Source organism: Lonchura striata, chromosome 4, assembly GCF_050655825.1.
Source record: "Lonchura striata isolate lonStrDom1 chromosome 4, ASM5065582v1, whole genome shotgun sequence".
In the NCBI taxonomy this organism is placed as follows: Eukaryota; Metazoa; Chordata; class Aves; order Passeriformes; family Estrildidae; genus Lonchura; species Lonchura striata.
In genome coordinates, this window is record NC_140706.1 from 36,403,144 (window position 1) to 36,417,732 (window position 14,589).

Genomic DNA, 14,589 nt, shown 5'->3' on the forward strand with positions numbered 1-14,589 from the left:
GGAAAGCAGAAGCATGGTTTTTTTCTTCTCATTTATACACCAATATGCTTTTGAATTGCCTTGTCTCCAGTCACACAGCATAATGAATTTAGGATTTTTAAGGTTATGAGTTACAACTAAAAAACAAATAGATAGTGATCCTAAGACATTTCCAACATTCCTATTTGTGCAATTGTAAGACCAGGGATGAACAGGAGACAGATTTTATCAGCCATGCTGGTAAGGCATTGAGTTGCTACATACAAAACTTTTTTTCTCAGCCTTAATTGCCATCATTTGTACACACAGATAAGCATACAGGAAAATCATGCTTCCAAGGACTTTGATGTATGGACTGACAAGGATGGTAAGTGGTGATATTAAAGGCTGTTTCAGAATTAAACAAATTCTGACAAAAGCACAGGATGCCATCTGTAAGTCATCATACATACTTCTTGAAATGACATTGTAACTCACTACGGGCACTGTAGTCCTTAACAGAGGTGTAGAAGCATAGAGAATACAGCCTCCTAGAGCCCAGCAGTTACATTGACCAATATTCTTTTGTAATTCTACAACTTTACAACTTTTCCCAGGCAAATGAGTTCCTGCAAGATTCGCTGTTGAGGTAGTAGCTGATGTCCTGGCTCCTGCAGCCTTACCCCTCCTGCACTGGAGCCAGGCTGTCACCCAAGTATATACTTCAGCCTTCATGGAGCCTGGGAGGGGTGAGACAGAGTGGGAGAGCCATACTCCCAGGGAATCTGGGAGCTGCCCTGCATGCTCACCATGACATGAAAGTCTCTGTGCCAAAAGCAGAAAAAAGGAAAGTGTAGCAATCTAAAGACAATTGTGTGTTCAATATTGTCATCTGTGAACAGTGACTATGGAGATGATATTAGGACAATGCTTATGGATACAGCAACAACAGAAGCACCTTGTACAATCAGTTTATAGAATACTCTCCCTACATCTGATTTAATGCCTTAAATATGAAAATGGATTTAACTCTTAGAAGACATTAGCAGTATTCATTTATGTTACTTTTCTTTTGTTTGAGCAGCACTTAGAGCCAGTTTTAGTGCACTGCTTACATACTCAGATAACCCTAGGGCCATCAATGTCTATGAATCAAATATATAAAAATGAGCCACTTCTCCTGTCAACCGATACACAGTAATTTTAGAAGTATTTATCCTTTGTGTGAGCCATAAAAAAGAAAAAGTCAAAGGTAAAGAAGTTAAGCACTGCCAAAAACCTCACTGAAGAAACACGGGACTCTTACTCAGTGTGACATTGATCCTGATAAAAGAATTTGAACAGTCCAGCTGTGCAGCACTCAGTCTGTGCAGGGTGGGGTTATATCGCTTTTGTAAAACAGATGTGTGACACTTGCTGGGCACAGATTGACTCATTAAGGGTATGAGGATGACACATTTTAAAAAAAGGAAAATAACTGAAAGAGAAGTTAGTGAGTTCTTAGGCTTTCTTCTTTTTTCAAATGTGCCACTTGACTTCATGTGCGACATTTTCATGTCAATGCTGTAAAAATCCATGAGTTTGGGGCTGAGAAAGGAGTAGTCTCAGGTTCTACAGCTTAGCACTGCTGCACTGAGTCACTTCCTCATTAAATTGTTGAAGTTTATGTAACAGCAAGTGAAACCAAGATTAAATAATTCCCTTTTGACTGAGTAAAACAACTTTTTTTTTCTCACTACAGAACTCATGAAATCTAAAATAAATGACAATGTCTGATACAATATGATTAATTTAATGTAAACTGTGTTTTCAAAGATACTGGAAGCTGTGATATCTGCACAATATATTCGTGCTGGATCACAGCTTGTAAATTCTTGAGTACTTCCAAAGAAAACACCTTGTGGCCAATTTACACCTCTTGTTTTAGGAAGCAGGACTTCAAATACATATTACAAATATATTATTCTGTCTTATAAAAAGCATGGGATGGGTATTACTGTTTTCAACTTGTACCACACGTCCTAGTATATTCAAAAGAGTAAGAACAAAACCTAATTGAAAACTTTCCTCTTTTCCACAGTGGAAAAGAGTACAGTTACATCACTCAAACACAGAACTGACAGTCTCACTAAATTTAATCTATCTGGATTTGCTGTTACATTGCTCTACTGCACATATTTCAGATGTTACAAGGCAGAACAGATTATCAAGGGTATGTACACCCTGCCAGCTACAAGGACAAAAGGCACAAACACACATATGAGATAAGGCCATGACAAGTGTAGAAAAAAATTGCTTTTTGTTTTCAAAATGTCCTTCTTTTCTATCATAAACAGATATTTTTCAAGAAATGTAAGAGTCAGATTTTAAATAAACATGTTTGCAAAAGAAGAGGAGCTGAGCAGAGGCTATTTATGAGATGTCTGCTTTCACACCACATGCTTTTACTAGCTAGATACCAAAATACTAGAGCCAAACTTGTCAGTGTACTTCATTGTTTACTCTTTCTCAGACTGGCATAGGCAAGCAGAGAGGGTACTAAATGACAGTCAGTGTTGGCACAGATTTTGGTTGTATAATCAGCAAGGTTTCAAGAGCTGTGTGATTCTTACAAAGCAATAACATTACAGTCTGCTTCCCTCTTTCAGCTTTTCACAGCCATTGACCTTCAAGGATTTTTAAGGTTCTCACAAGTGCCAACAAATTAATTAAAACTGCAAAGGAATGTAACCGTCTCAGGAAAAACAAGAGAAGTAGGGCTGAAAGTTCTCTTCCTGTTATTTTAGAGAAAGTATGTTTTAGACAAAAAAGAAAATCTTTGGTCTTCACATCCTTCCTAAGAACTTAGTAAATACTTTTAAAGCACAGATTTCACACACCGTTGATATGATTTTGATTTACTGTCAAAAATACTTGGGTTTATGCAAAAATCATATTAAAATTGCTATGAAAAGAATGAATACCTGAATCACAAATTCCTCTTCTTTGACCCTCTTGACTGAGTTAAGGATTGTCCATCTGGCTAGAGAAATTACACATCTCCTGATCCTAGTCCTCCAAGGACACCCATGTACAAATGTGAAAGATGGTGAAGGAAGATCACAGTAGCAGCCACAGCAATCTGATCCAGCCTGACTTCTACTGATAAATTCCTTACCTCTCAGTACACATTAATCTCATAAAAGGTGGGCAGCAGGACCAAAAAGAAGAAACTTTAACAGCAAAGGAATTCATTACTGCCAAGAAGTAGCAAGCAGTTAGACACAAATGAATTTTCAACATCTGTAACTGATAGCTTATAAAGTAGAACTAAGTATTGCTAGTACCAGAAAAATTTATTTTAGAAATCTCACTATGAGGTAATTTGCCTTTCTAAATATAAATTCTGGAGAATAGCAGAGGTATTTATGTTTAGAAGTCTATGGTCCAGTATTGACTGCTGGGAATATGTAGACTTGTGCCTGACCTTACTGAATGTTTTGGTCAAAGTTTCAACTTCATCCTCTGATTTCAACTATGAATAATAATTTTATGTCAGCCCCAAGAACATCTTCCAAAAATCAGAAAAGGCTAAAACTCACAGTACAGATATTCCTATGTTTTTTAAAAGTAGCACAATACACTGGAAGAGTGAAAGCTTCTTTATACATCTTAATGAACTGACAGGAAAGAACCTTCTAAATGTGACCTAACCATGGCATGAAGCTGCTGTAGTTCTTGGGGGCAAAGGCCACAGCAATTTTTCAGTGCAACTAAGGAAGTAATTTCCTCTCCTAGCACTCCTTGTGTTCTCATTTCTTCTGCACAAAACAAGCTGTCAAAGAAAGGTTTGCTACAGCTCTGCTCTTCAGAAAGGTCTGAATGCAGAACATCTTTGATCACAGGTGGAGATTTGCAGCTGGCTGTTTGCTCAGCCCCTGCTCTGCAGTGATGCTCTGATATTGGCTTCTCTTTTGTGGTCTCCCTTCCCATATCCATCAACGGAGAAATTGTACTTGTCTGCTACTGGTACTCAGTGATGACAGCACCTACAGAATATACAGAACAGCTGAGGAAAATCAGTCCTTTTAAAAGGAAAGTATCCAGGCCTTACTTGTCGCATTTCACGTGTGAGCAAACATAACTCCATCTGCACACAATTGTCACTGTAAGGACAGAAGGAGGTATACCAGTAGATATTCAAAAAATTCCAAGCAGTGACTTCAGACCTCCTTTTTACTAGGGTGATTCTCCAAATCTAAAATCTTCTGTGACATGCAGTAATGAATGCTACATACTTTTTTACTCATTCTTGTCATTGTTGCATACATCGTATGCTCTCTACACACAAAGCTGTAATGAGTTACAAAAGCAACAGTGATAGTTCTAAGACATGACAGTTTCTCATTTCAATAGATAGTTCAGGGACTGTTTAACCACTGTGAACTTCCTTAATAACACTACTTAACATCAAGTTTACTCTCATTTAATAATTTTAATTTCCCACAATCTAAAATGTTAGATCCATTTAAATTTGATCTATTCCTCACCTCCCCCCAGGCAGCAGGTGGAGGCTCCACAGGAGGGTAATATTTGGGGACATCCCAAGCCACTGCAGCCATGAACCACTTGAAATCTTTACACTTAAGGTGCTTGCGCAGCTCCTTCTGGGCAGAGATGTCACCAGTGGAGAGATGTCTGTACTCAGGCCGTCGCTGGTAGATGTACTCTGCAAACTCATCCATCCACGTCTCGGCCACTCGCTTCAGGTTCTGTGTGGCACAAAAAAGAGTAAACATTAATTCCTATGTGTTTTGAGTGATTAATATTCATAACAGGGAAAATTTTAAACAAAACTAAACAAGAAATCGGCATTCCACACAATTTTTAAGCTTAGCTGGTCTCATTTCTCAGTCTTTAAACCTGGAAAAGTTCCAGTAACTGTATGCTATTGTTATTGCAGTGTTGAGCAAACACTACAGAGTACTAAGTACCCTGCTTTCCTGCTGGCTCCGTGAGCCACAGCCTTCTGTTTGTTGAACATCTTATTTTCCTTCACATTCTTTATCCATATTCTTCATATGGGTTTTTGATTAATGATGGATATTGAACAGAAATTTCCTTTCAGCTTACATTGGTCCCTGCTTTTCCCCCTGTTATTTCAGACCTGCTAAGGTTAAAGAATGGTTCAAATTCTTCCTCCTGATGTATTTCACTTTGCATTTGAAAGGCATCTGAATTTCAATCTGCCATGATGCTGCTTAGTCACCAAGCAATTCCTACCTAAATTTTAGGGTGAGGTCTTACAAGTGAATGTTTGGGGGCAAGCAGCCCTGAAGAGGAGTTGATCTGAAGAAAATGACCTCCTGGTACAGAAGCTACAACAACCTGTGGCTTTCTGCACTCACTCATCCTATGAGCATATCTAAGACTATTTAGGTTCCATGAAATTCCTTTCTGGCTGTGTTCCACAAAGTCCATTTTTGTTGGTATTTTATAGGAAACAGAATTACCTCTTTTGCTGCATAATATTTTATTCAAACTATAATTAATTAAATTAGTTTCCTCAAATTATGAAATAAAACAAATAAAATTGCAAAGGAAAGCTCTGGGTAGACTGAAGAGATATATTTTATAATTATTTGCCACCAAGAATGGGGCATTTTTTGCTGTATTTTTGTTTGTTTTTAAAATTCCTCCTGCAGCTCAATCCACACAAATTTATATGCAGATGTTGTAGTGGAGTATGGACTTGGTCTATTCTGTATTACCACAACTGCCCAATAACCTTTTATCCCACCAACAAAGCAACATCTCTCTGAATGACATTGAGACACTAGGGTGTTCTTATTGCTTTGTTTGTAAAAACAAGATAATTAAGTTTTATAATATTATTTTTATAGAACACTAACTACAAAATGCTGAGATTCACTCTGTAATAAGCTGGAGGACAACATACATCTGATTATCATCAACATAAGGTAATGCTTCTTTTCAGAACATTCTCTGCATCTAAGTAAGCTGGATTCATACTGACTTGCCTTCAAGATTCACTGGAAAATTCTTTTCCTGAATTTTATTAATCCACGTAAACTAAATGTCTCTGAACTAATAAGGCTTATCTGAATACAAAGACAACAAGACACAGAACAAAGGAAGTACTTTTAGCTGACACTGCAAGATAAGTTTCTATGTGCTTTCTCTCTGTGAAGCAAATATGTAAAACCTGCAGGGACAAAGCAAGTAACATTAAAGCAATGTAGGAATTCACAACACTCATATCCTTATTCAAAAATGATTTGTACCCCACGTAAGTTTGACTTGTGTTGTAATTTCATGAAGACCTAAATAATTTACAAGAAATTAGAATTCAAGAACCGGAACTGGGTAGGACAAAGAAAACAAGAAAAGAAAATTATAATCTCACCTTTCTGGCAGAAAACCTGTAACACAGAAATTTTCTGACACATGATGAGATTTTGTACATGAGGCAAAAAAAATATTATTAGGAACATTAAACAAAAAGCCAAAAAAATTAAAAAATGTGTGATTTCTAGCATATCTTTCACTGCAATGCTGTATACCTCATTTGCCACAATGCAAATGCAGTTTAAAACTGTTATATAAAATAGTTTTTTTGCAATAATTTCATCTGATATGCTATTTTCAAATTTAAAAAACATACTACAGAAAGAGCCATACTGTAAAACTACAGTAAAAAGTAAAAAGTTCTTTTAGGAAAGAAAAATCCAAGGTAAGTCTTGTATCACCTATACTAAGAGTAGTCTCTGATGGACCTTCTCCTTTAGATACTTGGCTGCACTAAAAGGATTGTATTCTGCTTTAGATGATTGTTACTAATAAAACATGAGTCCAACAAAAACCTTGATATTATACCTGGTCACTAACTCAAAATTCTAATTCACTGGACAAACACTTTTTGTTTTCCAGTAACACCCTTATAACTGTTTGGGTTTTGTGTGTGTTTGTGTGTAAACCCACCAAACACAGTATTAAAAAAAAAGTCAGTTTTTCTCATGATTTCCCAAGTATCAGGTAGGACACTTTGGATAAATCTATTTAAAACTTTGCTTCCCTGTTCTTCAAAGACCATTCTTTCCATCATATGCTAAAAATTGCCTGTAATGAACTAGTATGTTATCCTATGTTTACACATTGATTTCATAAGCCAAACCCTTATAAGGCAGCCCTTTCAATAGGTTTGTTTTTAAAAATACAGACTTTCAATAGGTTTGTTTTTAAAAATACAGGCTGTTGATCTGCTAGCTCTAAATCTTCAGACTCCTTATGAACATGACCAAAAAGAACACTGTGTTCTGGAGTAGTGAGAAGCTGCTTCTGGGGCAAGCACTCAGCATCTAAACAATTCAGTTTTAAGGAGTTTGTTGACCTCAGTTAGCCTGGGTTAGCATTTTGTACCCTTATTACCACTACACAAGCTTAGAAATCACCATACTTCCTTTTAATATAAATATGTCCAGGCTAGTAGCAAAAGTCCCCATACTTGAATTGAATATAGTCAGGAAAAGCTGCTGTACTGAAAGCTGGTTTGGTCCAACCTTGCACAGAAAAGGCAAACATCATTTGTTTTCTTATTTACAACACAGCATGTTCCTGGAGCAAAAAATACAGGCTGTCCAAGATGAGATGGGTGAACTTGTAAGCTGAAAATCCCCATTCTGTGGCTGTCTAGCAGCATGATAAATTGCAGAGAACCTTTTAGAAGCATAACTCTTCCCTGCAAATTATGGTAGGGAGCTGCTGGGGTTTTACTCATCCTATCTGAGGAGCACAACCAAAATTAGAGCCCTCATTTCTGAGCACTTTAGGCCTACCAATCAAATTACTTACTGCAAGGTAAGGATGTGATTTCAAGTACTTTAAAAGTCTTCCAGAGCTGCCATTCCCATAATTCGGGTGGATGTCTGACACAGTGGATGGAGGAAGGAAATGGTCACTTCCTCCTTGCCTGACCCTTGGGTGAGGCTAGATACAAGCTGAGCATGTCATATGAGCCCCACAGGTGGGAATGGTTTTGAATAGCTAACCAATCTTGACAGAGTGTAGCTGTAAGCCAGGCTTTATGCAGTTTGATATGATTTTACTCTGTGTGGGTTTACTGCCCCAGAACTTGCATGCCAAAGAACTTCAAGAGCCTACTAGATCAGGTTGCATTTTGTGAACATCTTACAGCATCATTTAACCACTTATTTAATTTTCATCATCATGGGACAATTAAGTTTCACAGTGAAACTAATCTTCAAATAATTTAGAGAAAACAGGAATTAGATTTGAATCTTCTTGATTTCTGTCTCCTGTTACTATTTATGTAATCTTCTACAGAAAATTCATTTAAATGCCAGTTTCTCAAGTGGCATCAAATATCACTATAGGAAGAACCAGTTCTGGCATATCTTTCTGGTAGATCACTCTTGCTTGGATTCAATCTGAAGATCTCATGTAAATGGATGTAGAAAAGAAAAAATGAAAACTAGAATCATAGAATCATTTAGATTCAAACGGACCTCAAAGATTATCAAGTCCAACTGTTAACCCAGCACTGCCAAGTCCACCACTAAACCATGTCCCTAGGTGTCACATCTATATGGCTTTTAAATACCTCCAGGGACGGTGACTCAACCACTTCCCCGGGCAGCCTGTTCCAATGCTTGACAACATGTTTCTACAGCTGTAAATGGCGTAGCTTAGCTTGGTTGACAAATTCATTGCAAGGCTACAGATGTCCAGATTGGTTACTCTTAATAGGAAAAAAAAAAGGAAAAAAAATAAATAAAAACAATTCAATGAAGATAAATTAATTATTAATCAGTTACATGAATTGACACACAAAATAAAGCAGTCATAGGGACTCTAAGTGGACATCTGAGGAGGTTCTCAGGACCTATCCAAGAAGAGCAATGACAATTTGTTCTCTCTTTTGTAATTTTAAGTGAAAAATTTCTGTATAAGAATAAGTAAGGCCAACAGTATTTCAGTAGATGCATATTTCTATATGTTAGGTTGTAACAGCTGTCACAAAGAAACTGTGAAATGAATACAACAGTGACAGCAACCACACTGAGTCGTCAGCTGTCATCAGTTGCTCATTTACATGTTCTTGATAAAATCTTAATCACTGTTACAATTTTGCTCTCTAATAAATTCTTTACCACTGGGCTTACATTTAGACAAGTTTTATTTAAGTTTAGCTGAACTTACACATTTAAGACTGCAATTTTGCTTTGTATTTTTACTCAACAATAGTCTACAAGACAGTAAGTTACAATGTCACTGATACATGGATGTCATGGTTTAACCTCAGCTGACAAGTAAGCACCACACAGCCAGCCACTTACTCAGTCCTCCTTAAAGAGGTGGGAGAGAGAATCTGAAGAGTGAAGTGAGAGAACTCGAGAGTTGAGATAAGGACAATTTAACAGGGAAAGGAAAAACTGTGCACACAAGCAAAGCCATTCACCTCTTCCCACAGGAAGGCTGGTGCTCAGCCGGCTCCAGGAAAGCAGGGCTCCTTCATGCCTAATGGTGACTTGGGAGGACAAACACCAACATTTGAAACACCTCTCCTTCCTCCTTCTTCCTCAGCTTTATATACTGTGCCTGATGCCATATGCTCTGGCATATCCCTGTGGTCAGTTTGGATCAGCCATCCTAGCTGTGTCTCCTTCCAGCTCCTCACCCTGCTTGCTGGGTGGGGTGGTGGTGTGAGGAGCAGAAAAGGCCTTCACCCAGTGCAAGCCCTGCTGAGCAATAAGGAAAATAGCTCGACACTGATAACAGTTTCTACACTAATCCAAAACACAGCCCCATACTAAGTACTCTCAAGAAAATTACCTCTATCCCAGACAAAGCCAGCACAGCAGACTTCAATAAAAAAAGTTTAAATCAACTTGACTGGAGAAAGAGAGAGACAAATGAGGACTTCTGCACTTGGAAAAAGAAATTTTTTCATGGGCCATTTTGTTCAGTGAGAAGGGTAGATACATCTCTGTGATCAAAAATTACTGTCCCTTTTTAAAGTGTGTAAGATCACCTGTCATTTTCAAGAGACATGATATTACTCAGTGAGAAGAAAGCAGACACTGCCCATAAGAATGGAACTTCAGGGTGAGACAGGGACATGTCAAAGAACAGGTCCATAAATATTAGCTCTAAGCAAAGTTTAACTGGATTAATCCCTAATATGAGAGGGGTAGTTCCTCATTTTGTCACTGTGGATGTTGTGCTGGCTTGAGATGACAGCACTCTTAAGAGAGCTCCTGAGCTAACTGCAAGCCAGCAGGCTGTTCACCTCCATCCTCTAGGTGCATCTTTTCCAACTAACATTTTAGATGCAGCAGCTGAACTAATATAAGACTGTAATTCCTGTTCTTAGTTTCTCCAGAAGTTCTAAAGATTTTTATCAGGTGTCACAAAGGAGCACAATGGTTCTATTGTTTATTTCATTTCACCTGTGTAACCTGTTTTTTTTCTGCTTTTGTGTCTCGCTCACCACATGAAACTGACCCTGATCTCAATCAATAGACTTTATCTTTGTCAATATTAAACTACTACTGGAACATCTGAAACCTGTAATGAGATCCTATTGTCCTGCATTTAATCTGAACATTTTCCAGGAAGCTGGATGTCACCAGCTGGTATTTGTCATATGAGACAGGACATCAAAATCACTTTCAGTTATGCCAATCAAATACGAATCACCACAGCATGTCTGAGGTCCAACTGTATTTTGGTTGTGAAATCTAAGATGGAACATTACTGTTTACTTGCCAAGAATAGCACAGCAATCTCAGCAACAACTGACATATTAATCTTTCTTCCTAATAAAACTCTAGTGGTACTATTTTCACTTCAACTACCAATTTAATTTTTTCTATTTTTGTTTCGAGAAGCACAGTATTGTTGCTAATTCAAAATAAGTGCCTAGTTTACCTCTAAAAGCAGCTGTATTTAATTTGTCTGGAAATCATATGATGTACAGTTTGTTTTACACAAAATGTATTTAAAAAGTGCACTGGGATCTATCCAGTCAAGATAACTCTGTGTTCCTCTGGAATATGAGTAGCATAATGTTACAATGAATCATTACAGAGAAGAGAACAAAATAACTGGAGGAGCTCATCCAACAAGTATGGATTAATATACCAGAAGCAGCAGGGTATAAAACTCCAGAGCACTCACAAAGAGAAAAACTATACCCTCAGTTTTGTGCAAAGATCCTTCCATCAGTGTCAGAACACAAAGTTTATAATTTCTGTAAATTTCTACAGAAATTTACAGAAAAACAATAAAACATTTCCTGGACACTAACCACAGTCTTGTGATGTTAAGCTCACATCAGTTAAACTTCAGTGGGGGGGCGGGTTTCATACCTTTCCCTTTCTCCCCTAACTCCCTTTTAATTTACACAGTGCTACTGTTCACCAGTATTTCCCCTTCTTGGGTATCTTATTTTGGTTCTTTACACATAACTGTGTTTAAAACTTAACTGGGTTTCATATCAGAAATACTTATGTAAAAAACTCCAAGAACCAGCAAAACCCAACCAAATAAAGAGATGTCTGCAGGCATAAAAGAAAGGCATCTTCATGGAAGACAGTATTCTAACTAGGTGACAAAGCTCATGTGGTATACAAATAAATCTTCTATGAGTTAGCACAGCTGGCAGAGAGGCAAGACCCTGTTTATTTTCAACCAGTAGTCTGCAAATACCTAGAACTGAAATTCCACAGATGTCATCTGAACACAAACAGGATTTTGTTCTCTCTATAAAAGTTTGCATCTCCACCAGGTACACAGAAATAATAATTTAAGATCCATGCACTGGAAAATCTAAACCTCTTATAAGGCCAACCTGCAAAGTTTGGGAGCAGGGATGTTTCTAGTTCTAGTGAGGATGATGCCTGCTCCCAGCTCTGTAGCTGTGAGGGGACTGAGATTGGAGAAAACATAAAAAGCAAAAAAAAAAAATTACTTTGCCTTTTTTTTTTTTATTCAAGGATGAGAAGATCAAAGAATCACAGAATGGGTAATGCTGGAAGGGACCACGGGGGGTCATCTGGTCCAGCCTCCCTGCTGAAGCAGGGTCATCCCATAGCACATGGCACAGGATTGTGTCCAGACTGTTCTTGAACATCTCCAGTGAGGGAGACTCCACAATCTTCCTGGACAATCTGTTCTGGTGCTCAGTTACCCACACATTAAAGAAGTTCTTCCTTGTGTTCAGTTGGAACTTCTTGTGCATCAACTTCTGCCCACTGAGCAGAGCCTGGCTCCATCCTCTTGGCACCCTCCCATCAGATACTGACAGACATTGATGAGGTCCCCTCTCTGTTGTCCCTTCTCAAGGCTGAACAGGTCTTGAGAAGGCCTCTCTCAGCCTTTCCTTGTAAGAGAGATCTCCAATTCCTTAATCATCCTTATTGCCCTCTCCAGAAGCTCCATGTCTCTCTTGTCTTGAGGAGCCCAGAACTGGACACATCAATCCACGTGAGGACTCACCAGAGTTAAGGTGCAGGATCACCTCTGTTGCCCTGCTGCAATGCTCTTCCTAATGCACCCCAGGACACCGCTGGCCTCTTGGCCACACGGTCACACTGCTGGCTCATGGACAGCTTGGTGTCCACCAGGATCCCCAGGTCCTTCTCCACAGAGCTGCTTTCCAGCGGATCAACCCCAGCCTGTGCTGGTACATGAGTTTATTCTTTCCCAGATGCAGGACCCTGCATTTGCCTTTGCTGAATTTCAGCTGGTTTCTCTCTGCTCATCTCTTCAACCTGCCAAGGTCCCTCTGAAGGACTGCACAGCACTCTGGGGTATTGGCCTCTCCTCCCAGCTTTGTGTCATCAGTCAACTTGCTGAGGAGGCACACCTGCCTCTTCATTCAAGCAATTTTGAATGAATAAATAAGTTAAATAATACTGGGTCCAGTGACAGGCCTCCAACTGGACCCTGTGCCACTGATTACAACCCTCTGGATTCTTCCTCACAGAGCCAGCCCTCTATTCACCCATCCCCTTGAGTTGCCTATGAAGATATTATGTGAGACAATGTCAAAAGCCTTGTCAAAGTCAAGGATAATAATTTAAATATTTTCTTTGGTAAGTACTCTGTTTGAGATATTAGTTTAATTAATTTTAATAATAAATTTATAAATAGCTTAATGAAAAATGTTACAATGGAAACTTAACAGCTGTATTGTGTAATAATCATAGTTATCATGTATTATAGCAGTGCTGTTCTAAGAAGGTGATTCTTGCTTGATTCCTTAATAACGTGCCTGTTCTAAGCTGATGTTGTACCTGCTTACTGTGGTTACTGAATCATAACTGACTTTTTGCTACAGTCTTTTGTACTACAGAGGTGATTGCAAAAGTGCCAGCAGTGTTCCCTGAACAGCATGCCACATCTATCCATGCACACTCTGGTCATGAGAAAATGTAGCCATTACCAAACTGATTGTCCTGATTCTTTAATCTGCCTGGAAAAAGAATATAAAATGTTCATGGACCACTTGAAGAAATTCCCAAATATTGTTTGCAGATGGAAAAAATAGACCAAAACAGTCATATTAAAGGAAGCTCTGACAAAATTGCAAGCGTGGCCAGAGCACCAGATGATACAGTTACAATAATTTTCTTTGAAGATCCCTTTTGAAGCCACACAAAAAGGCTGAGTCAATGGCTCAGGTGGGAATCTGAGCCCACTTTTACCTGCTGAATTCCTAAACCCAAACTTGTGCAAGTTCCAATTCAGTGACAGCATGTAATGAGAGAAATGTCAATGTGCTTGTGCCTGATGTGCCAGATGATCACTGTGCTGTGGGATCCCTTGTCCTGGCAGTCAGGGAGGAATTCAGTTTAAGGTTAGGATTCACCACCCTGCTGGGTTAGCATCCAATTTGAATTTCAGTGGGATTGCCCCTCCCTTGAAAAAGCCCTAATGTGCTAATGTTCTGTGGTTAATCCTAAAATGCTGTGTAAAATACCTGCAGGAAAAAGAAATTCTGTAGATATATTTGGAAACATAGTTTATCTATGCATATCCTATAGAACAGTGAAATTTTATTGATATATTTCTTACAGCTTTTATAGAAGTACAAATAGGAAAAAAAAAAACACCCAAAAAGCAAATACAAAACCAAAGAATATAAATAATTAATTGAGATACACCTAAAAGAAAATGCAAAGAATATTCTGAAGTCCAGCTTCATAGTAACGGATAAAAGTAAATGGTTTAGCTAAAATTGTTAAAAGGGAAGCAACAATCAGAAATACAAAAAGCAACTGAAATAATCCAGGAAAACAATTCAGCAGTTTTTAGGATGTGGGGGTTTGCTTTCTAAACATGCCTCACCTAAAACAAACAGGCAAAATAAGTTATTTACTGCAGTTTTGTTCAGTTTGACAGTTTTGGAATGAATGAATAATTATGTGATGCTTCCAGGTTATAAAGTGGAATCAGTGTTGACATCTGCATGCCTATTGATATAAATCTGCTATGCATGTTTATGGCTTTCTTTAATTTTGCTTGCACCACCAAACAATATTACTGTTTTATATGTGTATGCTTTTCAATTTATGTGGGATGTGGCAGCAACCAATATGCATAAGC

The 14,589-nt window shown here is 38.2% G+C and overlaps 1 protein-coding gene across 2 annotated transcripts in view; it reads right to left on the bottom strand.

Moving 5' to 3' along the window:
• The window catches only part of GALNTL6 (polypeptide N-acetylgalactosaminyltransferase like 6), a 437,146-nt gene that overhangs the window by 23,724 nt on the left and 398,833 nt on the right, over positions 1 to 14,589 (bottom strand). For both annotated transcript variants that reach the window (XM_021552775.4, XM_021552857.4), the window contains one exon: positions 4,488 to 4,709. In XM_021552775.4, the coding sequence (XP_021408450.2) occupies positions 4,488 to 4,709 (222 nt within the window). The remainder of the gene's footprint in view (positions 1 to 4,487; positions 4,710 to 14,589) is intronic.